The sequence below is a fragment of the Trachypithecus francoisi genome, unplaced genomic scaffold (genome assembly GCF_009764315.1).
Source record: "Trachypithecus francoisi isolate TF-2019V2 unplaced genomic scaffold, Tfra_2.0 Lachesis_group12, whole genome shotgun sequence".
In the NCBI taxonomy this organism is placed as follows: Eukaryota; Metazoa; Chordata; class Mammalia; order Primates; family Cercopithecidae; genus Trachypithecus; species Trachypithecus francoisi.
The window spans coordinates 67521940-67549928 of NW_022681457.1; the positions used below are offsets into that span (position 1 = coordinate 67521940).

The 27989-nt window shown below is 50.7% G+C and overlaps 1 protein-coding gene across 6 annotated transcripts in view; it reads left to right on the top strand.

The window, feature by feature from the left end:
• Positions 1–27989, top strand: part of SIPA1L3 (signal induced proliferation associated 1 like 3) — a 313577-nt gene that overhangs the window by 217228 nt on the left and 68360 nt on the right. For all 6 annotated transcript variants that reach the window (XM_033226049.1, XM_033226046.1, XM_033226044.1 and 3 more), the window contains 4 exons: positions 3726–4302; positions 13711–13985; positions 25310–25561; positions 26683–26820. In XM_033226049.1, coding sequence (XP_033081940.1) covers positions 3726–4302; positions 13711–13985; positions 25310–25561; positions 26683–26820 — 1242 coding nt within the window. The remainder of the gene's footprint in view (positions 1–3725; positions 4303–13710; positions 13986–25309; positions 25562–26682; positions 26821–27989) is intronic.

A 27989-nucleotide genomic window follows, 5' to 3' on the forward strand; every position in this document is an offset into this window, starting at 1 on the left:
TGAGACAGGAGAATCGCTTAAACTTGGGAGGCTTGAACCCGGGAGGCGGAGGTTACAGTGAGCCGAGATCACACCACTGCACTCTAGCCCGGGCAACAGAGCGGCAAGTCTCTGTCTCAAAAGAAAGAGAGAAAGAGAGAAAAGAGAGAAAAGTGCAGGCTGGGTGCATTGTCTCACACCTGTAACCCCAGCACTTTCGGAGGCCAAGGCAGGCAGATCACTTGAGGCCAGGAATTCAAGAGCAACCTGGCCAACATAGTAAAACCCCATCTCTACCAAAAATACAAAAATTTTTTAAAAAAATACAAAAATTAGCCAGGCATGGTGGTACGCACCTGTAATCTCAGTTACCCTGGAGACTGAGAGGCGGGAGAATTGACTGAACTTGGGAGGTGGAGGCTGCAGTGAGCTGAGATCTTGCCACTGCACTCCAGCCTGGGTGACAGAGCGAGGCTCCATCTCAAAAAATAATAATAAAAGAAACATGAAGAACATAACTCACCTGCCCTCAGTGAATATTCTGGCAGGTGCCTTGGCCTTTTTGTGCACTTTTAGCAATAATCTGCCCAAAGGCCACTGAGCCTTTATTTAATTTGGTCATCAGAGCATCACATCCAAGATATTCATCAAATCTCCAAATGTGACTCATCAACAGATCTTCCTGTCCAGGCTCAGGGCTCCTTCCGCCCAGAAGCCTCAATGGGTGGAGAGCCTGGTTACCTCTCCTGCTTCTTGTACTTCTCCTCCTCCCAGCCCTGCTCACTGCCAGGTTCTGACCCATCCAGGGTTGGAGTGCAGAGAGGAAAAGGGAGGCAAGGAAGTGCCATGTGGATTGTGGCTGGAGCTGGCTGGCTGCTCGCCGGGCTTTTCCGGGGCTTCCTACACAGGCAGGAGACAGATCCCAGGCCCCTCGCTGCTGTAAGGATCACCTTGGGGCTGGGCGCGGTGGCTCATGCCTGTAATCCCAGCACTTCGGGAGGCCAGATCACTTGAGGTCAGTAGTTTAAGACCAGCCTGACCAACATGGTGAAACCCTGTCTGTACTAAATATACAAAATTACCAGGCGTGGTAGTGGGTGCATGTAATCCCAGCTACTTGGGAGAATGAGGCAGGAGAATTGCTTGACCTAGGGAGGAAGAGATTGCGATGAGCCGAGATTGCGCCATTGTATTCCAGCCTGAGCTACAGAGTGATACTCCATCTCAGAAAAAAAAAAAAAAAACAGCATTACCTAGGGGACCCCTCCTGCTGGGGGTTGTGTAGGGAGAGAATGGGGCTCACCCCCCAACTTTCTCCACAAATTCCTTTTCTGTCTCCATAGTTTACATTGTGGGAAATGAGGTATAAGAGTTTGGGCGAATGGAGTTTTCAGATCATTTTCTCTTTTTTTTTCTTTTTGACGCAGTGTCTCTCTGTCGCCCAGCCTGGAGTGCAGTGGCTCATTCTTGGCTCACTGCAACCTCCGCCTCCTAGATTCAAGTGATTCTCCTGCCTCAGCCTCCCGAGTGGCTAGGACTATAGGTGTGTGCCACCACACCAGGCCTCACTTTCTCTTGACGTTCTCCTGAGTTGCTATCCTATTTCTATCATGATAGTGCCTCTGTCAAATCCGAAACAGGAAGAGTTCCATTCTAACTTCCTATTACAATGAACTTCCTTTATTATTATTTTTTTCTTCTTTAAACCTCAGCATCTACCAGAGGAATGCAATGAATTTTCAAAATAACCTTTGTTGAGAAGACTTACAAGGTATACTTGTGTCACACAGGTGTTCAAAAGAACTAAACCTTGTAAACATTCTACATCAGTCAGCTATTCCTGCAGTAAAGCTGTATAACAAAGCACCCCAGAGCTCAGTGACAAACATTAATGTTTCTTTCTGGTTTACACATCTGCATGTCTGCTGGAGTTTGGCTGGACTTGGTTCCAGGTCTGCTCCAGAGGTCCTTCATCTTCTGGGACCAGTAGACTACTTGGGGTCTGTTCATCCACAGTGATGGCAGGTGCTTAGGAGTCAATCCCCCTACCCGAACACCTCCCCCCCCACACACACACACACTCTTCAAGCCTTTAACTTGGAAGCCGTTGGCCAGATCAAGTCACATGACCAAGATCCGTGGGGTGTGCCTGCCTCCGAAGGTAGAGAGGAGGGATTGTTTTTTTTTTTTAATATCTTCCCCAATTTAAATCTTTTTAAATCTTTTAATTTAAAAGTAAACTTTAGGCTGGGCACAGTAGCTCACACCTGTAATCCTAGCAATTTGGGAGGCCAAGGCGGGCAGATCACCTGAGGTCGGGAGTTCGAGACCAGCCTGACCAACAAGGAGAATCCCGTTTCTACTAAAAATACAAAATTAGCCAGGTATGGTAGTGGGCGCCTGTAATCCCAGCTACTCGGGAGGCTGAGGCAGGAGAATCGCTTGAACCCAGGAGGCAGAGGTTGCCATGAGCCGAGATCGTGCCACTGCACTGAGGGAGTGGACTTTTGCCAAACTGTAATCTGATCTGCCACACAGTCTATTTTAAACAATAACTGGACAGTCCTTGGGGAGTTTCCCTTTGATGTCAGAGGATGTTCAGACATCTGCTTTATAAAAAATGTGTATGTGCCCTAACACTTTCTTGTTGTTGTTTTTTTTTTTGAGACATAGTCTCACTGTGTACCCCAGGCTGGAGTGCAGTGGTGCCATCTCGACTCACTGCAACCTCCGCCTCCCGGGTTCACACCGTTCTCCTGTCTCAGCCTCCCGAGTAGCTAGGACTACAGGCGCCCACCACCAAGCCCAGCCAGTTTTTTTGTATTTTTAGTAGAGACAGGGTTTCGCCATATTGGTCAGGCTGGTCTCAAACTCCTGACCTCAGGTGGTCTGCCCGCCTCAGCTTCGCAAAGTGCTGGGATTACAGGTATGAGCCACTGCATCCAGCTGACTTTTTATTAGATTTCGAATCTGGTTAGCCAGCAACTTACTAATTAGACAGGGACTTTCATTCTTCAGAAGGAAACCATTTGGCTGGGTGTGGTGGCTCACACCTGTAATCCCAACACTTTGGGAAGCCCAAGAGGTAGGATGACTTGAGCCCAGGAGTTTGAGACCAGCCTGAGCAACATAGTGAGACCTCCTCTCTACAAAAAATAAACAAGATTGCCTGGGCATGGTGGTGTGAGCCTGTAGTCCCAGCTACTTGGGAGGCTGAGGCAGGAGGATTGCTTGAGGACAGGAGGTCAAAGCTGCAGTGCACTATGATTGTACCATTGCACTCCAGCCTGGGTGACAGAGTGAGACCTGTCTCGATAAAACAAAACAAACAAAAAAACCCTATTCCTATTTTTTGATTGAATATTTTCTTTTTTTTTTTTTTTTTTTTTTTTTTTGAGACGGAGTCTTGCTCTGCCACCCAGGCTGGAGTGCAGTGGCCGGATCTCAGCGCACTGCAAGCTCCGCCTCCTGGGTTTACGCCATTCTCCTGCCTCAGCCTCCCGAGTAGCTGGGACTACAGGCGCCCGCCTCGTCGCCCGGCTAGTTTTTTGTATTTTTAAGTAGAGACAGGGTTTCACCGTATTAGCCAAGATGGTCTCGATCTCCTGACCTCGTGATCCGCCCGTCTCGGCCTCCCAAAGTGCTGGGATTACAGGCTTGAGCCACCGCGCCCGGCCTGAATATTTTCTTTCTAAAGTGTCTTAGTGCCTTTCTTCCCACCATCTAAATAATCTCTCCCTCCACAGTATGGCTGTGACCCGATCCAAAGACGCTCCTCCTTTCGGCCCCCCCATCCCCAGTGGAACCACATTCCGCAAATCCGACGTCTTCAGAGACTTCTTGCTGGCCAAGGTGATTAACGCTGAGAATGCTGCGCACAAGTCCGACAAGTTCCACACCATGGCCACCAGGACCCGCCAGGAGTATCTCAAGGACCTGGCTGAAAACTGTGTCTCCAACACCCCCATCGACTCCACCGGCAAATTCAACCTCATCTCCCTGACCTCCAAGAAGAAGGAAAAGACAAAAGCCCGGGCCGGCGCTGAGCAGCACAGCGCAGGGGCTATCGCCTGGAGGGTGGCAGCCCAGGACTATGCCCAGGGGGTGGAAATCGACTGCATTTTGGGAATTTCCAATGAGTTTGTGGTGCTCCTGGACCTACGCACCAAGGAGGTGGTGTTCAACTGCTACTGTGGGGATGTCATTGGCTGGACTCCAGACTCCTCCACACTTAAAATATTCTATGGACGAGGGGACCACATCTTCCTACAGGCGACAGAGGGCTCTGTGGAGGACATAAGGGAGATCGTGCAGAGACTGAAGGTAAGGGTGAGAGCCCTGCAACAGGGCGGCGGTGTGTATGGTTTTGGCCTCAGGGACCACTGAAATATTTCCCTAGCCCAGTCAGTTAGGCTAAGACAACGCACTGGCCTCAAGAGAATCACAGTTGTCACTGACACACTAGACATCTTATGGGTTCTGCAGCTAGGTTCTTCCTCTGGAAGATTTTGTGCCAGAGATCTAAGGATCTTCATGCTGTTACCTTGGAAAGACAAGAGACACGTATTAACCTTGGACATTGATAGAAAGTTTAAGCTTAGGTTAAAAATGTAGGCCAGGCCAGGCACAGTGGCTCATACCTGTAATCCCAGCACTTTGGGAGGCCGAGGTGGGCAGATCACGAGGTCAGGAGATGGAGACCATCCTGGCTAACACAGTGAAACCCTGTCTCTACTAAAAATACAAAAAAATTAGCCAGGTGTGGTGGTAGTCGCCTGTAGTCCCTGGGCGACTGAGCCAGACTCCATCTCAAAAAAAAAAAAAAAAAAAATGTAGGCCAGGCATCTTGGCTCATGCCTGTAATCCCAGCACTTGAGGTGGTGGATCGTTTGAGCCCAGGAATTCCCAGACCAACCTGGGTAACCATAGTGAGACCCTGTCTACAAAAAAAAAAAAACAACAAGAAAATTAGCGAAGCATGATGGTGGTGCATGCCTGTGGTCCCAGCTACTCAGGAGGCTGAGGTGGGAGGATTGTTTGAGCCCAAGAGATTGAGGCCACAGTGAGCTGAGATCACGCCACTGCACTTCAGCCTGGGCAACAGAATGAGACCCTGTCTCAAAAGAAAAAAAAAAAAAGTGTAAGAGTACGGGCCGGGCGCGGTGGCTCAAGCCTGTAATCCCAGCACTTTGGGAGGCCGAGACGGGCGGATCACGAGGTCAGGAGATCGAGACCATCCTGGCTAACACGGTGAAACCCCGTCTCTACTAAAAATACAAAAAACTAGCCGGGCGAGGTGGCGGGCGCCTGTAGTCCCAGCTACTCAGGAGGCTGAGGCAGGAGAATGGCGTGAAACCCGGGAGGCGGAGCTTGCAGTGAGCTGAGATCGGCCACTGCACTCCAGCCCGGGCGACAGAGCAAGACTCCGTCTCAAAAAAAAAAAAAAAAAGTGTAAGAGTACTTTCTATAATAATTAAAATAGAATGAAAAATGTCCAAACCATTGAAGGATAGGGCAGAGGGGAGAGGAGGAAAAAATACAAGAAAGCACAAAGGAACATAAAATTATATGGCAGGAATGAGTTCCATGTTAGTAATCACAGTAAATGTGAATGGTTTAACTTGCCCTATTAAAAGACAAAGACTCGGCAGGGCGCGGTGGCTCAAGTCTGTAATCCCAGCACTTTGGGAGGTCGAGACGGGCAGATCACGACCAGGAGAGGTCAGGAGATCGAGACCATCCTTGCTAACACGGTGAAACCCCGTCTCTACTAAAAAACATACAAAAAAAAATTAGCCGGGTGTGGTGGCGGGTGTCTGTAGTCCCAGCTACTCGGGAGGCTGAGGCAGGAGAAAGGCCTAAACCCAGGAGGCGGAGCTTGGCAGTGACCTGAGATCCGGCCACTGCACTCCAGCCTGGGCGATAGAACGAGACTCCGTCTCAAAAAAAAAAAGACAAAGACTCACAGTCTAGGTAGAAATCTTCCCCTAAACCTCTCGTGGACAAACCAAGAGTGGCAGATTGGTGACAGCTGAGTTGCTATCTGCCTGAAGCATTGTGCTGAGAAGTACTCAGGCACCATCTAAGCTCCACGAGAAAGAAGACTGTGGTCAGTGATTGCCTCTGCAGTGGGTTTGGCAGAACGGTGTGGCATGCATGCTAAATAGAGATAGCATATAACACGGCAGTTCAGAGCACAAGATCTAGAGTCAGAAGGCCTGGCTTCAAGTCCCAGTGCTGCCACTTACCAGCTGCATGACCTTAAGCCAAGTTATTTAGCTTCTTTGTGATTCAGTTTCTTCATCTGAAAAGCAGGAACAAGAATCATTCTGCATTGCTGGGTGCAGTGGCTCATGCCTATAATCCCAACACTTTGGGAGGCCAAAGAGAAAGGATTGCTTGCGCCCAGGAGTTTGAGACCAGCCTGGGCAATATAGTGAGACCCTGTTTCTAAAAAAAATTTTTAAATAAACTAGCCGAGGCAGGAGGATCACAGGATCAGGAGATCAAGACCATCCTGGCTAATATGGTGAAACCCCGTCTCTACTAAAAATACAAAGAATTAGCCGTGCATGGTGGTGGGCGCCTGTAGTCCCAGCTACTCGGGAGGCTGAGGCAGGAGAATGGCATGAACCCAGAAGGCGGAGCTTGCAGTGAGCCGAGATCGCGCCACTGTACTCCAGCCTGGGTGACAGTGCGAGACTCTTTCTCAAAAAATAAAACTAAAAAATAAATTAGCTGGGCATGGTGCTGCACACTTGTGGCCTCAACTATTCAGGAGGCTGAATGGGATGATCACTTGAGCCCAGGAGTTTGAGGCTGCAGCGAGCTATGATCACACCACTGCACTCCAACCTCGGCAACAGAGAAAGACCCCAACTCAAAAAAAAAAATGAAAAAGTGACTAGGCACGGTGGCTCACACCTGTAATCCCAGCACTTGGGGAGGCCGAGGTGGATGGATTATTTCAGGTCAGGAGTTCGAGACCAGCCTGGCCAACATGGTAAAACCCCATCTCTACTAAAAATACAAAAATTAGCCAGGCATGGTAGCACACACCTGTAATCCCAGCTACTCGGGAGGCTAAGGAAGGAGAAATGCTTGAACCCGAGAGGCAGAGGTTGCAGTAAGCCGAGAGTAAGCCACTATACTCCAACCTGGGTGACAGAGCAAGAGTCTGTCTCAAAACAAACAAAAGCAAACTCTAATGTTTCTCCCCACCCCTCTCAGAGGTTTCCTGACTTCATAAAACAGAAGTCCTCTACTCAAATAAGGTTTTAGGGAAAAAAGGGTCGAGTCCATCCCTCCGTTTGCAGATGTCAGAGCCTTGGCATCAGCCTGGGCTCCACTCTCTCTCATGCCCACATTCGTCTGCTTCACTTCCATAGGCAGACGCCAACCGCCTCTCCCATAGCCCCCACCCTGGCGCCAGCCAACCTGGTCTCTCCCGGACACTTTAGGTAGTGTCCTTTCTGGTCCTTCTTGCCCCTGCCCTTGCTTCTCTGTGGCCTGTTCTCGACATGGTAGTGAGAGCAATCTGATCACATCACCTCTCTGCTCTAAACCCTCAGGTCACTCTAGGTTAAAGTCTCAGTCCTTATCGAAGCCCATGAGGCCGGGTGTGACCTGACTCTCTGTCGACTTCTCAGACCTCATGTCCCTGTTGCTCTCTCTGCCCCAGCCATGCAGACCTCTGGGATTTCATGTGCATGCTAGGACGGTGTCCGGCCTCAGGGCCTTTGGACTGCCTGTGCCTCTCGCTGGAACACTGCTCTGATCACCACATGGCTCGCTCCCTTTCCTCTACAGGCCTTTGGTCACATGTTGCCTTGTCAGTGAGGCCTTGTTATCTAAGATTGCACACCCCCTCCCCTGGCTTGGAGCACATTCTCCCGCTTTGCCTGCTTAACCACCGTCTGTCATGCACTGTGCGTTACGTGTTCACTGCCATGTCCTCAGCACCTAGGCCAGCATCTGGTGCACAGTAGCCGCTGAGTGAGCAGGAACCGAGTGTAGGCACGAATGCATTGTATGCTGCAACAGCCATAATAGCGAGCTTCAAGTAGGCGCCAGCTGTGCGTCAGACCCTGCCCAGCACCTTGGGTGGTTTTGCGTCTCTTGCTCACAAAAGCCTGATGAGGTAGATACCATTCTCCTCCTCGCTTCGCAGATGAGGAAACTGAGGCCCAGAGATACCTTGACTTGCCCAGAGCCCAAAGAGCCTGGGTTTTTGGATTTTTCATTTTGTTTTGTTTTTTGAGACAGAGTCTTGCTCTGTCCCCCAGGCTGGAGTGCAGCAGTGCGATCTCAGCTCACTGCAACGTCCACCTCCCGGGTTCAAGCAATTCTCCTGTCTCAGCCCCCCAAGTAGCTGGGACTACAGGCGCCCACCACCACACCCAGCTAATTTTTGCATTTTTAATAGAGATAGGGTTTTGCCATGTTGGCCAGGCTGGTCTCGAACTCCTGGCCTCAAGTGATCCACCCGCCTTGGCCTCCCAAAGTGCTGGGATTACAGGCCTGAGCCACTGTGCCCGGCCAAGCCTGAGTTCTTAAACGCTAGGCTACTCCACCTCCCCTAATCCTGACAGCAGCTCGCGTTTTTTAAGCAGGGACCATGCCAGGCACTGTGCCAGGTGACATGTTTTACCCACATCCTCACTGCCACTCTGTCCCACGCCCACCCCCGTGCCTACTGTTGGCGGAGTCCTTTTAGAGCACATTTCCACAGCCATACCCCCACCCCCACCCCCAGTCTCAACGCCCCAGAGCCTGCTGGGGAACCAGTGGGCCAGGGAATGGTGACATAAGCCATCTCCCATGAAGGGGCAGGCCCACCTTGAATGACTCATGACAGCAAGTTTCTCTCTTTGTGAAGCATCCACAGGGTACAGATTCCACACTCTCCCTGGCAGGCTGACTTGACTGCCCCAGACATCCTGAACTAATGGTATTCCATCACTGGTTAATTGAGTGAGTGTTACTATGTGCCTGGCCTTGGCCTGGGCAGTACTGGGACATAGCAGTGACCATAACAGACCCAGGCCTACTTTCATGGGGCTCCTCTCTGGGACAGATATTAAACACACAGTTACAAGTGCCAAGAGCTTGAAAGGGGGGTGTGGAGGATGCCAGGAGAACCTATCAGACGGTGCTAAATCAGACAAGGAGAAGGTCTCAAATCCACAGGTTGGATACAATCCCAGACATATTAAGTTAGTTACCAGAGTTTAACATTTAGAGCAAGCTTGTCCAACCTGCAGCCCAAGACGGCTTTGAATGGCACCCAACACAAATTCATAAACTTTCTTAAAACGTTATGACATTATGAGTTTTTTTGTGATTTTTTTTTAAGCTTATCAGCTATCATAAGCATTAGTGTATTTCATGTGAGGCCCAAGACGATTCTTTTTTTTTTCTTTGAGACAGAGTCTCGCTCTGTTGCCCAGGCTGGAGTGCATTGGTGCAATCTTGGCTCGCTGCAACCTCGACCTCCCAGGTTCAAGCGATTCTTGTGCCTCAGCCTCCCAAGTAGCTGGGATTACAGTCGTGAAACACCATGCCCAGCTAATTTTTGTATTTTTAGTAGAGATGGGGTTTCGTCGTGTTGACCAGGCTGGTCTCAAACTCCTGGCCTCAAGCAATCCACCGGCCTAGCCTCCCAAAGTGCTGGGACTAGAGATATGAGCCACCACACCTGGCCCCAAGACAGTTCTTCTTCCAGTGTGGCCCAGGGAAGTCAAAAGATTGGACATCCCTGATTTAGAGGATTTTGGCTGGATGCAGTACCTCACCCCTGTAATCCCAGAGCTTTGGGAGGCTGAGGTGAGAGGATTGCTTGAGGCTAGGAGTTCAAGACCAGCCTGGGCAACAGAGCGAGACCCCATCACTAACAAAAAAAAAAAGCTGGGCGTGGTGGCTCATGCCTATAATCCCAGCACTTTGGGAAGCTGAGGCAGGCGGATCACCTGAGGTCAGGAGTTTGAGACCAGCCTGGCCAACGTGGTAAAACCCAGTCTCTACTAAAAATACAAAAAGCTGGGCGTGGTGGGTGGCGCCTGTAATCCCAGCTACTGGGGAGGCTAACGCAGGAGAATCACTTGATCCTGGGAGGCGGAGGTTGCGGTGCGCCGAGATCGCACCACTGCACTCCATCCTGGATGACAAGAGCGAGACTCTGTCTCTAAAAATAAAAAAAAAAGAAAAGAAAGAACACGATGTAGAAGTTTCATCACTTCATATCCTGTTGGTCAAAACTGAGTCATCTGTCCATACCCAGCTACAAAGGAAGCAGAGAAATGTGGTCCCCAACTTGGTGGCCACATGCCCATCAAAACTCTGTTTTACAGAGGAGGCCTGGACCTAATTACCAAAAGGCAGAGGCAGGGGGAATGGAAAACAAACAGCGTTGGCAGGCCTTGCCACAGCAGTGTTTGCTGAGCTGTTGCCTACTCTCTCTCTGGACTTTATGGAAGGTCGGGCCTTCCAAGGAACCGCCTGGGACTCTGAGGGCTGGTGTGGCCTAATTGATTGTGGGCACAGACACACAGGACTTTGCTTAATAACCCACAGCCAAACTCCTTGAACACAAGAGTGACAGCTTCAAAGGGAAGAAGAATTTTGACTCCCAGAGCAGAAGTAATGGGCTAGGACGAATCCAGCCACAGCTTTCTCTTCTGAGGCACTAAGCTACACCTTTCCTTTCAAATGAATTTTGCTTTTTTGTGGGTTTTTTTTTGAGATGGAGTCTCACCCTGTCTCCCAGACTTTAGTGCATTGGCTCAATCTCGGCTCACTGCAACCTCCGCCTCCCGGGTTCAAGTGATCTTCCTGCCTCAGCCTCCCAAGTAGCTGGGATTACAGGTGTGCACCACCACGCCCAGCTAATTTTGTATTTTTTTCACTAGAGACAGAGTTTCACCATATCGCCCAGGCTGGTCTTGAACTCCTGACCTCAGGTGATCCTCCCACCTCAGCCTCCCAAAGTGCTGGAATTGCAGGCATGAGACATGGCACCCAGCCCAATTTTACTTTTTTTTTTTTCTGAGACAGAGTCTTGCTCTGTCGCCCAGGGTGGAGTGCAGTGGCGGGTGATCTTGGCTCACTGCAAGCTCCACCTCCCGGGTTCACGCCATTCTCCTGCCTCCCGAGTATCTGGGACAACAGGCGTCCGCCACCACACCCAGCTAATTTTTTTTGTGTGTATTTTTACTAGAGACGGGGTTTCACCGTGATAGCCAGGATGGTCTCAATCTCCTGACCTCGTGATCTGCCTGCCTCAGCCTCCCAAAGTGCTGGGATTACAGGCGTGAGCCACCGCGCCTGGCCGAATTTTACTTTTTAATTATAGAAAATTGCAAGCATACACTAAAGCAAAAGGAATCATATAAGAAGCCCAGTCTTGGCCGGGCACAGTGGCTCACACCTGTAATCCCAGCACTTTGGGAGGCCAAGGCAGGTGGATCACCAGAGGTCGGGAGTTTGAGACCAGCCTGACCAACATGGAGAAACCCTGTCTCTACTAAAAATACAAAATTAGCACGCCTATAATCCCAGCTACTCGGGAGGCTGAGGAAGGAGAATTGCTTGAACCCGGGAAGTGGAGGTTGCGGTGAGCCGAGATAGCACCACTGCACTCCAACCTGGGCAACAAGAGTGAAACTCCGTCTCAAAAAAAAAAAAAAACCAAATCTTCATCACCAGCCCAACCTCAGCAGTTACTGACCCATGACTGATCTTGTTTCTTTCTTCCCTCCCTCTCTTTCCCAATTATTTTGAAGCAAATCCTAGACATCCTATCATTTCATCCGTAAACTCTTCAATATTTACTTCTAAAAGATACAAACTCTTAAACCTAAGTATCTTGTCATCATACATAAAATAAAAAATTAACGATAATTCCTTATGGTCAAATAAACACATTGTCACCCATGAATGGGCAATAAAATCAATCACAGAGATATAATTTTTTTTAATTTTTGATTTTAATTTTTATTTTTAATTTTTATTTTTAAAGGCAAAGTCTTGCTCTCACCCCAGCTGGAGTGCAGTGGCACAGTCATTGCTTACTATAGCATCACTCTCCTGGGCTCAAGCTTGCTTTGCACTGTAGCCTCCTGAGTAGCTGGGGCTGCAAGAGTATGCCACCATGTTCAACTAATTTTTTTTTTTTTTTTTAGTAGAGACGAGGTCTTGCTATGTTGCCCAGGCTCATCTTGAACTCCTGGGCTCAAGCAGTCCTCCTGCCTTGGCCTGGGAAAGTGCTGAGACTACAGGCGTGAGGCTCTGCACTCATCCTGAGTTGTAACAATGTTAAAGGTTAGGTGTGTTAGTGCATTTAGCCTGAATATAACAACATACCTTAGACTGGGTAGTTTGTAAGCTAGAGAAATTTATTTCTTCGCAGTTCCAGAAGCCAGGAAGTCCAAGATAAAGGCACCTGCAGGTTCAGTATCTGGTGAGGGCCCCTTTCAGATTCACAGATGGCACCTTCTTGCTGTCACGGTGGAAGAGGTGAACAAGTTCCTTGAGCCTCTTTTTTTTTTTTTGAGACAGTCTCACTCTGTCGCCCAGGGTGGAGTGCAATGGCGCGATCTTAGCTCACTGCAACCTTCACCTCCCAGGTTCAAGCGATTCTCCTGTGTCAGCCTTCCGAGTAGCTGGGATTACAGGCATGTACCACTGTGTCAGGCCTCTTTTATGTGGGAACTGATCCCCTTTATAAGGGTTCTGCCATAGTAATAGTATGGGAAACAATAAAAAGTGTCACAGTGTGCCTCAGTGAGTAAAGATAAGACTATTTTATGAAGCATTGTTTTGGTCATACATGTTTCCACCACTTTCCAAATTCTCGCCATCCAAATCAGGAACCAAACAGATTCAGTGACATTTTCAGGTAAGTCCTTTACCATCGAAACCCTTACTTCTTGCTATCCACACTCAAGAATGTGACAGATTCGAATTGCAAGGAATATTTGTGTCTATGGGCATGTGTGTAAAACGCGAATGTGTAGAGTAGTTTGTGACATAAAATTATTCCTTTTCTTGGCCAGGCGTGGTAGCTCACGCCTGTAATCCCAGCACTTTGGGAGGCCAAGACGGGTGGATCACTTGAGGTCAGGAGTTCAAGACCAGCCTGGCCAAAATGGTAAAACCACGTCTCTACTAAAAATACCAAAATTAGCCAGGCGTGGTGGCACACACTTGTAATCCCAGCTACTCGGAAGGCTGAGGCAGGAGAATCGCTTGAACCCAGGAGGCAGACATTGCAGTGAGCTGAGATCATGCCGCTGCACTCCCGCCTGGGTGACAGAGTGAGTCTCTGTCTCAAAAATAAATAATAACGATAAAATAAACAAATACGGCAGCCCAGAGGACGTGCCAGTGCCACTCGCAATTCATTGGCCAAAACAAGTCCCGGGGCCCCACCCAACCACCAAGGAGCCAGGAAGTGCAATCCCACTGACCCCAAGAACGAGGGAGGTCGGGGCCTTTGGAGCCGTAGCTCATGACCGCTAATGTCTCTGCAAGGTTAGAAGCCACTGGGTCGCATAGCCACATTTCCCCTCCAGAAATCAGGAAGCCGGGCTGGAACCAGGTGCATGTTCCGCCTTCAGGTCTCCTGCCATCGCCCAGGAAGGTATTAATAGAAGGGAGTCAGCAGTTTTGACCTCAAAGCGGGGAAGCTGACCCAGGCAGCTTCTGAGGCTCGATCCTGCCTGTGGCCTGCAGGTGATGACCAATGGCTGGGAGACGGTGGACATGACGCTGCGGCGGAACGGGCTCGGGCAGCTGGGCTTCCACGTGAAGTATGACGGCACGGTGGCCGAGGTCGAGGACTACGGGTTCGCCTGGCAGGCTGGTCTCCGGCAGGGCAGCCGACTGGTGGAGATCTGCAAGGTGGCCGTGGTCACATTGACCCACGACCAGATGATCGACCTGCTGCGCACCTCTGTCACCGTGAAGGTGGTCATCATCCCGCCTTTCGAGGACGGCACACCCCGGAGGTAAGGGCCTCCACCTTTCAGCCAGGTGGTGGGTGGCAGCTCCCAGATCGCTGGCATGAGACCTCCGTGGCACTGTCACTTGAGGTCCCAATAGAGGAGGGATAGGCAGGCCCTTCTAGGCAGGAATAATGGCAACGGTGACAGGATGGGGAGGGCGCATCTACAGAGCGCTTACTGTATACCAGTTACTGGTTTAACCCTTCATATATGCATGATCCCATTTAATCTCCACAGTTGCCCTGTCAAGGGAGAACCTCATTCTTCCTGTTTTCTACATGAAGCACAGGATGTTAATAGTCGCTTGCCTGTGGGCCCCCCACACTTCATTCATTTGTTCAAAATGTGTTTATTGAGCCCCTACTATGTGCAAGCTCTGTTCAAAGTGACCACAACAAAGTGCCTGCTCCTTTGGGGTTTGTGTTCTACAGAGAAAGACAGGCCGTGAAGAAATAGGTGTGTCATACAGGATCAGGTAGTGTGAAGTCTCAGAAGGGAATTAAAGCAGGGTAACGAAGCGGCTGCAGCATAGTGGGAGAGCTGCTTACAAGGCGGGCAGAGAAGGCTCTGTGAGGCTCCATGGGGAGGCAGCCATGTGGTTTTCTGGTCAGCGGGCTCCTGACAGGAACTGGCCAGGACACAGCCTCCCCAGTGTACATGGGTGGTGCATTCCTGGAGTGCAGGGAGGCCAGTGTGGCTGGAGCAGAACAAGCAGGAGTGAGAGCTGGGAGCAAAGGACAGAGAGGTGACCAGGCAGATGGTGTGGGCTTCATGAGCCATGGGAGAAGCTTAGGTTTTATTCCACTCACAGTGGGAAGCTGGTAGGTGACTTATTTCTTTTGTTTTGTTTTTTTGTTTTGTTTTAAGATGGAATCTCGCTCTGTCACCCAGGCTGGAGTGCAGTGGCGTGATCTCAACTCACTGCAACCTTCACCTCCTGAGTTGAGGCGATTCTCCTACCTTAGCCTCCCAAGTAGCTGGGACTACGGGCGCGTGCCACTGCGCCCAGCTAATTTTTGTATTTTTAGTAGAGACGGAGTTTCACCATGTGGCTCAGACTGTCTTGAATTCCTGACCTCAGGTGATCTGCCTGCCTCAGCCTCGCAAAGTGCTGAGCCTCCCCATGCTGTTTCATTTTTTAATGGAACATCTCAAACATAAAGTGTATTACAAGTATCAAAACATATCATGTACCCCATAAATATATACACCTACTATGTACCCACCAAAATTAAAAAGAAATAAGGCTGGGCGCAGTGGCTCATGCCTGTAATCCCAGCACTCTGGGAGGCCGAGATGGGCGGATCACGAGGTCGGGAGATCGAGACCATCCTGGCTAACATGGTGAAACCCCGTCTCTACTAAAAAATACAAAAAATTGGCTGGGTGCGGTGGCTCAAGCCTGTAATCCCAGCACTTTGGGAGGCCGAGACGGGCGGATCACGAGGTCAGGAGATCAAGACCATCCTGGCTAACACGGTGAAACCCCGTCTCTACTAAAAAATACAAAAAACTAACCAGGCGAGGTGGCGGGCGTCTGTAGTCCCAGCTACTTGGGAGGCTGAGGCAGAAGAATGGCATAAACCCGGGAGGTGGAGCTTGCAGTGAGCTGAGATCTGGCCACTACACTCCAGCCCGGGCAACAGAGCTAGACTCTGTCTCAAAAAAAAAAAAAACAAAAAAAAAACAAAAAATTAGCCGGGCGTAGTGGCGGGCGCCTGTAGTCCCAGCTACTCAGGAGGCTGAGGCAGGAGAATGGCATGAACCTAGGAGGCGGAGGTTGCAGTGAGCCGAGGTCACGCCACTGCACTCCAGCCTGGGAGAGAGAGCAAGACTCCCTCTCAAAAAAAAAGAAAAAAAAGAAAGAAAAGGAAATATCCTACTGGGGGGAACAAAAGTATACTGGGCCCTCTGAGCACTTACCAACATGCGGCCAGGTTTTCGTTTTTTTGTTGTATTATCTCCATATCCTCTTCCTGCCCCACCTGTCACCTTAGATTATCTAAAACAATTCCAGATCCTGGAATGCGCCTCTATATGATAAAGACCTTTTTAAAAAAATTACACCTAACAAATTTAGCAGTAATTTCATGTATTTCTTTTTTGTTTGTTTTATTTATTTATTTATTTTATTATTATTATTATTTTTTTTTTTTTTTTGAGATGGAGTCTCACTCTGTTGCCCAGGCTGGAGTGCAGTGGCACCATCTCGGCTCAGTACAACCTCCACCTCCCGGTTCAGGCGATTCTCCTGCCTCAGCCTCAGCCTCCCGAGAGGCTGGAAGTACAGACATGTGCCACCATGCCCAGCTAATGTTTGTATTTTTTGGTAGAGACAGAGTTTCCCCATGTTGGCCAGGCTGGTCTTAACTCCTGACCTCACGTGATCTGCCTGCGTGGGCCTCCCAAAGTACTGGGATTACAGGCTTGAGCCACCACACCTGACCTTAACAGTATTTTCTTTTTCTTTCGTTTTTTTTTTTTTTTTTTTTTTTTTTTGTGAGATGGAGTCTCGCTCTATTGCCAGGCTGGAGTGCATTGGCGCGATCTCGGCTCACTGCAACCTCTGCCTCCCGGGTTCAAGCGATTCTCCTGCCTCAGCCTCCCAAGTAGCTGGGACTACCGGCACATGCCACCATGCTCAGCTATTTTTTGTGTTTTTAGTAGACATGGGGTTTCGCCGTGTTGTCCAGGATGGTCTCAATCTCTTGACCTCATGATCCATCCGCCACGGCCTCCCAAAGTGCTGGGGTTAACAGGCGTGAGCCACTGTGCCCAGCCAACAGTAATTTCTTAGTGTCAACTATCTAGGCTGGGTTCACACCTATAATCAACACTTTGGGCGGCTGAGGTGGGAAGATCACTTGAGGCCAGGAGTTCAAGACCAGCCTAGCCAACACAGTGAGATCCCCATGTCTGCATCTCTGCATAAAGGAAAAAAAAATTGTGCAGTTGTAACCCCAGCTATTTTCAGGCTGAAGTGGGAGGATCACTTGAGTCCAGGAAGCTAAAGGTATAGGGAGCCATGATTGTGCCACTGCACTTCAGCCTGGGCAACAGAGGGAGACCTCATCTCTTTTTTTTTTTTTTTTTAACAGTTGTTCATCAGCATTCTCCTATTAGGCAGGGTACGGTGACTCACGCCTGTAATCCCAGCACTTTGGGAGGCCAAGGTGGGCGGATCACCAGGTGGGAGTTCAAGACCAGCCTGATCAACAGGGAGAAACACTGTCTCTACTAAAAATACAAAATTAGCTGGGCGTGGTGGCGCATGCCTATAATCCCAGCTACTCAGGAGGCTGAGGCAGGAGAATCGCTTGAATCCGGGAGGCAGAGGTTGCGGTGAGCTGAGATTGCACCATTGTACTCAGCCTGGGCAACAAGAATGAAGCTCCGTCTCAACAAAAAAAGAATTCTCCTATTGCATTTGATTGATGTATCTCTCGAGGCTCTTTTTTTTTTTCCTTTGAGACAGAGTCTCGCTCTGTTACCCAGGCTGGAGTGCAGTGGCACAATCTCGGCTCACTGCAACCTCCGCCTCCTGGGTTCAAGTGATTCTCCTGTGTCAGCCTCCTGATTAGCTGGGACAACAGGCGTGCAGCACCATGCCTGGCTAAATTTCGTGTTTTTCGTAGAGATGGGGTTTCACCATGCTTCCCAGGCTGGTCTTGAACTCCTGATCTCAGGTGATCTGCCCGCCACAGCCTCCCAAAGTGCTGGGATTACAGACATAAGCCACCACGCCTCGCCTTTTCCTTGCAGTTTGTTTTGGAAAAAAACCAGGTTACCTGTCCTTGGAATTTCCCACTTCCTGGCTTTAGCTGGCGGCCTCCCCATGGTGTTCTTTAGCCTGTTGCTCCACCACTGGTATTTTCTGTAAACTAGAGTCAAAGATCGAAGCTTGCTCAAGCCCCAGTGTGATGTCTTTCGGCCGCAGGTATGCTTCTGCAAGAAGGCACTGCGTGCCTGGTGTCCCTCTGCAAGTGACACGAAAGGCGAGCATAGGCTTCAGACAGCGGCACCTAGCATCACCACACGTCCCCTTCAGCCCTGTTTCACAGCCAAGCAGCCACTGCTAGGCACTGCCTAGATCCATCATTTCATGACAGCTTGCAGACGAGTGCCATCTTCATTCTGTCGTTCCTTCTTCACGTATTGGTTGGAATGCTTCTAAAAAGAGCTTTCTTTCAGTAACCGTTCAGTTACCCTGAGGTATAATTTGTACAGAGAAGGCAAGATAAAAACAGTTTTCAGAATAATGAGTTGGTCCCTAGCAACCTCCAGAAGTGACCAATGAGAGAGATGCACCATGTTCCCAGCTTTGGAAGCTGTGCACAGAGGACAGCCGAGGCCTTGGCCTCATAGAGTGAGGCCCCAGTGGGTCAGGGGAGACAAACAGTAAACAAGTAAATGAATGAGATGATTTCAGATCCCAGAGTGGGGAGGCAGGAGAGCATAGCGGGGGAGGCAGGCTCTGCAGTGAGGCAGGCTGTCTAGGTTTGAAGCCCAGCTCTTCCCCTTGTTACCTGCATCCCTAGGGAAGTGGCCTCGCCACCCTGTGCCTGGTTTCCTCATTTGTAAAATAAGGACAAGAACGTCCTTTCCACAAGAGCATTTGTGAAGTTGAAGAGATCCAACTTGTAAAGCACATAGGACAGGCCAGACCCAGTGAATGGCTTGTGACTGTGGAGTGCTGGTGGCTCTCAGCACTTTTGGAGGCCAAGGCCAGAGGATCACTTGAGCCCAGCAGTTTGAGACCAGCCTAGGCAACATAGCAAGACCTCGCCACTATAACAATTTTTTTTTTTTTTTGAGACAGAGTTTTACTCTTGTTGCCCAGACTACAGTGCAGTGGCATGATCTTAGCTCACTGAAAGCTCCGCCTCCTGGGTGCAAGCAATTCTTCTGCCTCATTCTCCTGAGTAGCTGAGACTACAGGCATGCACTACCACACCCAGCTAATTTTTGTATCTTTAGCAGAGACAGGGTTTCACCATGTTGGCCAGGCTGGTCTCAAACTCCTGACCTCATGTGATCCGCCCATCTTGACCTCCCAAAGTGCTGGGATTACAGTGTGAGCCACCACACCCAGCCCAAATTTTTAAAAATTAGCTAGGTATGATGGCACATGCGTGTAGTCTCAGCTACTCAGGATGAGGTAGGAGGCTGAGACTGCAGTAAGCCATGATCACACCACTGCACTGAAGCTTTCTCAAAAAAAAAAAAAAAAAAAAAAACCATGCTCGGTGGCTCACGCCTGTAATCCCAGCACTTTGGGAGGCCAAGGCGGGCAGATCACAAGGTCAGGAGTTCGAGACCAGCCTGGCCAATATGGTGAAACCTGTCTCTACTAAAAATACAAAAATTAGCCGGGCATGGTGGCGCATGCCTGTAATCCCAGCTACTCGGGAGACTGAGGCAGGAGAATCACTTGAACCCAGGAGGCGGAGGTTGCAGTGAGCTGATTGCGCCACTACACTCCAGCCTGGGTGACAGAGCGAGACTACACTTCAGGAAAAAAAAAAAAAAAGGACAGTACTTGGCCTATAGGAGGCGCTTGAGAGACACTGGTGCTGAGGTACTGGATGTGAGGACTGTAAAGGGCACATAACCCACATTGGACAGGGTGGTCTGGGAAGGCCCGAAGGTGAGAGCAAAGGCCTTTGGCTCAGAGACAGACCAGAAAGAGGACCTGCGTGGCTGTAGCAGATTGAGCCAAGAGGAGGACACAAGATGGGGTGACGATGAGTACCGTATTCACAGATGACCTTGCTGGGCTCACACCAGGGCTGGTGTGATCTCTGCTTTATAGATGAGAAAACCGAGGCCCAGGCAAACAAATCACTTTGCCGTGTTGCACAGCTAGTAAGCAGCAAAGAAAATTCAAATCCAGGTTGGCCTGCCTCCATTATACTGTGCGGTCTCCGAAAGCCATCACGAGCTATTAATACACGGGCATGTGAGTGATTTCCCCACCCTCACCTTCCTGAGTCGTGCTTGCTCTCTCTTCACTTGGTGGGGGACAGTTCTGGGCAGGCCTAAACCCTGAACCTGAGGGTGTGGCCACCCCTACCCACACCCCCGATGGCTCAGCCTCAGGACTCCAGTCATGCCCCAGGTATCTCCCGTTCCCAGCCCTCTTCCCCTGCCGCCTTCCTCCTCTGCCCGGAGCCAAAGCACAGCCACACCTGCTCAGATCTCTGCAGGGGCAAGTCAAGGCCAGATAACCCCACAGGCAAATGCCCTGGTGACTACGCCTCTCGGGGAAGGACACGCATCCTTCTCCACACACTCCCATGGGTGCACACGATAAGCCAGCTCGCCCGTCGCATGACTGCCACCCCAAACATGCAGGTAGGGCCAAATGAAACGCAAAGAAAAGTCAGCGGTTCTCCAGCTTTGGGGAGACAGGGCCAGGAAGAGTACAACCAGACAGACAAGTTCTCCCTGCCCTGTTTGGGAGGAAGGCCTTCCCTCCTGCTCCCTTTGCAAGGCGGCTGCTGAAACAGGATCTCCCATTTGCAGGGGTGGGCGTGGGTCAGGACTTGGGTGGTTTTTGTTGTTTTTCAAATGCAGAGGTGTGTAGCTGACCTCATTTGCAGGGCTGATAACCCTGGCCCTGGGCTCTCTCCAGCCTCTTGATGCAACCCTGGCTCAAATGTCTGTTGCAGTGAACTCTGAGGGGAGCAGTGAGGACGGGACAGAAGTGCCATCACTGCTACCAGCCAGGCTGCATGGCTTGCACGCCGACCCCATGCTCTCCCTCTCAGACACGGAGGAGAATGCACAGTGTCTTCCTCCTACCCCTGGGCCACAAGGCTGAAGTTTTGTTTGTTATGTTTTGTTTTTCTTCTTTTTTTAGACGAAGTTTTACTCTCCTTGCCCAGGCTGGAGTGCAGTGGTGCGATTTCAGCTCACTGCAACCTCAGCCTCCCGGGTTCAAGCAATTCTCCTGCCTCGACCTCCCAACTGACTGGGATTACAAAAGCCCACCACCATACCCAACTAATTTTTGTATCTTAGTAGAGAGGGTAATTCTCCATGTTGGCCAGGCTGGTCTCAAACTCTAGACCTCAAGCGATCCACCTGCCTCAGCCTCCCCAAGTGCTGGGATTACAGCCATCAGCCCCTGCACCCGGCCAATATATTGTTAATTGAGAATAGAAAAAAAAAAAAAAAAAGCAAGATACTATACAGAGGTATAACGTGCTAGTCTTTGTATTACTATTTTATTTTATTTATTTAATTTTTTTTTTTTTTGAGACGGAGTCTCGCTCTATTGCCCAGGCTGGAGTGCAGTGGCGCGATCTCGGCTCACTGCAAGCTCCGCCCCCCGGGTTCACGCCATTCTCCTGCCTCAGCCTCCCGTGTAGCTGGGATTACAGGCGCCTGCCACCATGGCCGGCTAATTTTTTTTTGTATTTTTAGTAGAGACAGAGTTTCACCGTTTTAGCCAGGATGGGCTCGATCTCCTGACCTCGTGATCTGCCCATGTCGGCCTCCCAAAGTGCTGGGATTACAGGCGTGAGCCACTGTGCCCGGCCTATTTAATTTTTTTGAGATAGTCTCACTCTGTTGCCCAGGCTAGAATGCAGTGGTGTGATCGTGGCTCACTGCATCCTTGACCTGCCAGGCTCAAGTGATCTTCCCTCTTCTGTCTCCCAAGTAGCTGGGACCATAGGCATGTGCTACCATGCCCAGATAATTTTTTAAAATTTTTTTATAGAGACAGGGCCTCCCTATGTTGCCTAGGCTGGGGTCGAACTCCTAGGCTCAAGTAATCCTTCCACCCTAGCCTCCCAAAGTACTAGGATTATAGGCATGAGCCACTGTGCCTTGACTTTGTTACTATTTTAAATAATATTTTGCTTTCCTGCATAAGGTATTTCTGAAAGAATGCGTAAGACACTGGGAGCAGTGGTTGCTTCCGGTAGTTGAAACTGGAGGATGGGAGTGGGAAATAGGGATGCGTCTTATGTCATTTTAATCCTTAAAAACAATTCAGGGGTCCAACACGGTGGCTCATGCCTGTAATCCCAACACTTTGGGAGGCCGAGGCAGGTGGATCACCTGAGATCAGGAGTTCGAGACGAGCCTAGACAACATGGTGAAACCCAGTGTCTACTAAAAATACAAAAATCAGCCGGGCGTGGTGGCGGGCCTGTAATCCCAGCTACTCAGGAGGCTGAGGCAGGAGAATCACTTGAACCCGGGAAGTGGAGACTGCAGTGAGCCAAGACCGTGCCGCTGCACTCCAACAAGGGTGACAGAGCAAGACTCCATCTCAAAAAAAAATTTTTTTTTAATCAATCCATGAAGCAGGCCTTCTCAAATGTTACTGTGTATCAACATCATCACAGGCAGCTCAGTCAAATGCAGATCCTTGGGCCCTGCCTCAGTGGAGATTCTGTTACATGTAATCTGGGGTGAGCCCCAGGAACCTTCATTATTTGCTGAACTCTTGATGATTTAGATGATGGTCATTTTCAGATCACTGGGGAGGGCGAGAGCCGGGAGGAGCTGGAGCAGAATCTTTTCCAGAGCCCCAAGGTGGTTTGGCTGGATTTCAGAAAGCGGAAGCGAGGCTTTTGCTTCTGTTTATGGGAAAAGCAGGCAGACTGTCCTTAGAATCAGTCGGAGTAGGCAACCGCATCAGCTCTAAGTTGTTAAGCACTTGGCACGTGCAGACTCTGCTAACGCTCAGAGAATGCTCACAGCCAGCCCCATCTTACAGATTAGGAAACTGGGACTCTGAGAAGAGAATTCCTCATGCAAACCCGTATAGGTGATAACCGGGCTAGAATCTGAACCAGCCATCTGGCCCCGCAGCCCTGGCTCTGTACTGCACCATGCTGCATGCTGCCTTCATTTTTTTTTTCTTTTTTTGAGATGGAGTCTTGCTCCGTTGTCCAGGCTAGAGTGCAGTGGCATGATCTTGGCTCACTGCAACCTCCGCCTCCCAGGTTCAAGTGATCCTCCTGCCTCAGCCTCCCTAGTAGCTGGGATTATAGGCACATGCCACCATGCCTGGCTAATTTTTGTATTTTTAGTAGAGATGGCGTTTCACCATGTTGGCCAGGCTGGTCTTGAACTCCTGAACTCAGGTGATCCACCCACCTCTATCTCAAAAAAAAAAAAAGGACTTAGTGTGGTGGCTCACGCCTGTAATCCCAGCACTTTGGGAGGCCAAGGAAGATGGATTACTTGAGGTCAGGCGTTCGACACCAGCCTGGGCAACATGGTGAAATGCCATTTCTACTAAAGATACAAAAATTAGCTGGGTGTGGTGGCACGTGCCTGTAGTCCTAGCTACTCAGGAGGCTGAGGCACAGGAATCGTTGCAGTGAGCCGAGATTTCACCATTGCACTCCAGCCTGGGTGACAGAGCAAGACTCCATCTCAAAAAGAACAAACAACTGATGCTCGTAATCTCTTGTTGGCCCTGCCTAGAGCGCAGGACAATTCTGTGCTAGTCATCGTGTTGGGGTGGGGGCTTGGAGAAAACTTCTGATTGGTCAGACCTGGGTCACATGCTCATACCCGGAGCCAAGAAGTGGGGTCAGCCCCACCCAGAGCCCATATTAACAAAGACCTGTTATCAGGAGAGAGGGGGTAAGGGGAGAGACACCAGGCAGGCAGGAATGGCAGGTGTGCACTGCCCAGAGACAGTGATGATACCTGTCCCCACCTCTGCCCAGGCCTGGCATGTCTACAGGCTCTGTTAGACATTCATATTGTTATTGTTCCTCACCTGGTGCCTGGTGAGACATTGGCAGCTGCCAATCCAAAGAGACAGCCAGAAGACACTGCCAAGGGTCAGTTCCAGCCATGGTGCTACCAAGGGGTGCAATGTGTCAAGCCCTGGGTGCCAGAGCGCATCCACCTGTGTCTTAGTCTGTTTTGTGCATCTTTGACAGAATACATGAGATCGGATAACTGATAACAGAAATACATTTCTCACAGTTGGGGGGGGCTACAGGTTCAAGATCCAGGCACTGGCAGGATAGGGCCTGGTCTTTCTGCTTCCATGATGGTGCCTTGAACCTGTGACCTCTGGAGGACAGGAACGCCATGTCCAAACACAGCAGAAGAGCAGAAGAGAGAGAGAGCCCACTCCCGCAAGCCCTTTCTATAGCAGCATTCATCCATTCATGAGGGCTCTGCCCTAAGCTCCTCCCACCAGGCCCTACCTCCCAACAGTGGCATTGGGGGTTAAGTTTCCATCACATGACTTTTGGGGGAACCCACATCCAGACCATAGCAGCCTCCGAACCACCGTATCCACCAGACCTTTTGCTGGATGGCCATGAACTGGGTGGCTCCAGGGAACTCAGGAGACCCTCAGAGGATCAGCTTGATGGGCGCATGGGAGTTTCCAGGCTGAAGGCTCCTCTGAGCTCAGCTCTCATAGCTGCCGGAAGGTGGATTTCATGAGCACAGCTCAGGGACCCCTCCCGTGTGGCGCTGCAGTGGCAGTGGAGAATGCCAGCCCAGCCGGCGGATCTCCCTACCTCAAGCCAGGAGCACCGCGGTGCATGTGCCAGCCTGGTCTAGCGGGAGTCATAGGCTCTCTGCATCTATTTCAAGGTTGTGGATTTCAGGGCTTTTTTTTTTTTTTTTTTTAAACCACCCTGCAAAGTAGGTCACCTGCTCCTCTTCCAGCTGCCTTTAAGATTCTTTGGAACAAGGCAGTTACTGTCCTTTGATTCTGAGGACATCTGCCTTTCTGGCCCTGAGGACCGCTAAGGGGGGCCAGGCAAGTCCGTGGAGGACACTGGCAGCCGTGTGGTCTGGGTCAGGTAGAAGCGAGGGGAGGGAACAGAGAGAGTGGGAGGAGGGGAGAAGAGATGAGGTGGAAAGGGCCAAGCAGTCGGAGCCCCTGTGTTGGGTCCCATCCTGGTTGAAGACTCTGAGCTGGTAAGTTTCAGACCATTTTAAGGGGTATTCACTCGACTTTTAAAATAGACCATCCCCAGCCAGGCGCAGTGACTCACTCCTGTAATCCCAGCACTTTGGGAGGCCGAGGCAGGTGGATCACCTGAGGTCAGGAGTTCAAGACCAGCCTGGCCAACATGGTGAAATTCTTTCTCTACTAAAAATACAAAAATTAGCCGGAACCCGCTTGAACCCGGGAGGCAGAGGTTGCAGTGAGCCAAGATCGTGCCACTCTGCTCCAGCCTGGGTGACAGAGCAAGATTCTGTCTCAAAAAAAAAAAAAAAAAATAGGCCATCCCAGTTTGTATTGGGCCAGGAAAACCCAGCCTAGACAGCAGGCCCACATGTTGGTGGGCTGGAGTCTTTCTGAATAACGCAGTTTTTCTCCCCAGGGGTTGGCCGGAGACCTATGACATGAATACCTCGGAGCCCAAGACGGAGCAGGAAAGCGTCACTCCTGGGGGCCGGCCCCCATACCGCAGCAATGCTCCCTGGCAGTGGAGCGGGCCCGCATCCCATAACTCTCTACCAGCCTCCAAGTGGGCCACTCCAACCACCCCCGGCCACGCCCAGTCCCTGAGCCGGCCCCCGAAGCAGACCCCCATAGTCCCCTTCCGGGAGTCCCAGCCACTGCACAGCAAGAGGTAAGCACTTGCAGGGGGCCAAGCACTTCCCAATCCCCACCGGCCCACACCTATCCTCCGCCCCTCCCTCTCCGCACTATTTCTTCCATCCTCTTCATCACCTCAGGCTTTCGACCTTCCTTCTTATCCTTATGTCTCCCTTGTTCCTCCCTCCCTCCTTCCCTTCAGCTTTCACCATAGGCCTCTTGTTTGGGACCCAGTGCTGGGGAGCTCAGCATCTGAGTTAGAAATTCACTATACTAAGTAGATGATTAAAGCTCTGCTTTTTTAGGCTGGGCACAGTGGCTCACGCCTGTAATCCCAACATTGTGGGAAGTCAAGGCAGGAGCATTGCTTGAGGCCAGGGGTTAGAGAGCTTGGGCAACATATCGGAACCCTGACTCTATAAAAAACATTTATTAAAAATTAGCCAGGCGTGATGCACACCTGTGGTCCCAGCCACCCAAGAGGCTGAGGTGGGAGGATGGCTTGAGCCCAGGAGTTGGAGGCTGCAGTGAGCTGTGATTGCACCACTGCACCCCAGACTGAGCAATACTTCATCTCTGAAAAAAAAAAAAACTCTGTTATTTTTAAGGTGAAGGGACTGATAAGCACAAAATTTAGGACAGTGATTTCTTCCTGGAGGAGGCAGGGAAATGGAAGTGGGGAAGCCCACGGATAGATATTATCACCACCGTTCTAGTCCCAGGGTTGGGTGGTACCTTCAGGGAGTTCGTTTTATGATGATGACAAATATAACTTATAGATACTCTTTTGAAGATATTATATATTAAAAGATAAAAAGAAAATTTTCCCCAAAAATGAAGGAATCCAACTTGCAGAGGGACATCTCGTCCCCGGGGCGGCAGAGGCGAGAATGGTCTTAGGCAGCCTGCAAAAGCTGTGGGTTGGGGGCAGCCGTAATGGATCCGGGAAGAGGGGGCAGAGGGGCATCCCAGCTTCTCTCACCCTGTGCTCAGCATCCTCCCCTTCCTCCTGAGCAGTGGACAGCAGAAGGGATGTGGCTGGGCGGGGAAAGGTCTGTCTGTCCATCCGTCCGTCTGTCTGTCTGTCCATCCTCCCAGGGCAGGGGTACCCTCCCACTCACCCTCCGCCTCCTTCCTCCCCTTGTCTCCTTCCAGGCCTGTCAGCTTCCCAGAAACCCCTTACACAGTATCACCAGCAGGGGCCGACAGAGTCCCTCCCTACCGACAGCCTTCTGGGAGCTTCTCCACCCCCAGCTCGGCCACCTACGTGAGATACAAGCCATCCCCAGAAAGGTCAGCCTCCTCCATTCTTTTCATGTTAAGGGATCTGATGAAAACTGTGGCTCCTTCTTCCCCAGGAAATGCACACCCCCACAATTTTATTTGCTATTTTATGGTGTTTCTGGACCCCTGAAGGTCCTCAGAGGACCCAGCCCCATGGGGTGGTTATGTCTCATGTTTTGGAGCGAAACTGGGCCGGGCTGGGCGGGACCCATCGTTGGCTTTCCTTGCAGCAGAATTGTGGTTGCTGTTCTCTTGACACCTGTCAAGGAAGAGCGTCCACCATCCAGCACGGCCACGCATCTAACTCTCTCCAGGCCTAAGTCCCTACGACCCGGCTGCCAGCATTACCCAGTTTTCGAGATCTTTCAGGCTTCAGTTCTGCCCGCTTGTGTCCATCTGCAACCTGGCAGCCTGAGAGATCTCCCCAAACCCTCCATGACTCCTCAGTGTCCTCAGGATAAACTTGGCATTCAAGGCCCTTCAGGCTCTGGCCCCGGCTGAGCTTACTCCCCAGCTGCCTTCAGCCCTCGGGCCCTCTGTTCTTCCTCCGCCCCCAGGTCCCTGGGGCAGCCACATCAATCCCAGTCCTTGGGCCTGAGCTGTGGGCCTCCTCCTGTGAATGTCCCCTTCCTCCTTCTCCCTGCAGTGGTCCTCCTCCTGAGCATCTGTGTCACCCATCCTGCCTTCTTTCCCTGCTTTCTTGCCCAGGCCACCACAGTGGGCTTCCAGCCTTCATCTCACCTCCTCTGGTCTGCCCTCCACTTAACAGCCAGAGGGATCTTTCTGTGTCTTTTTTTTTTTTTTGAGACCGCTCTGTTGCCCAGGCTAGAGTATAGTGGTATGATCTTGGCTGACTGCAACCTCTGCCTCCCAGGTTCAAGTGATTCTCCTGCCTCAGCCTCCTGAGTAGCTGGGACTACAGGCTCCTGCCACCACACCCAGCTAATTTTTGTATTTTTAGTAGAGACGGAGTTTCACCATGTTGGCCAGACTGGTCTCAAACTCCTGACCTCAAGTGATCCGCCCGCCTCAGCTTCCCAAAGTGCTGAGATTACAAGTGTGAGCCCCCGCACCTGGCCAGATCTTTCTATATCTGAACATGCGTGTCCCCTGCTCCAAACCCTCTCACCACTCCCAGAGCCCTCAGGACACAGCTTTGGCCCCTCCCTGTGGCCACC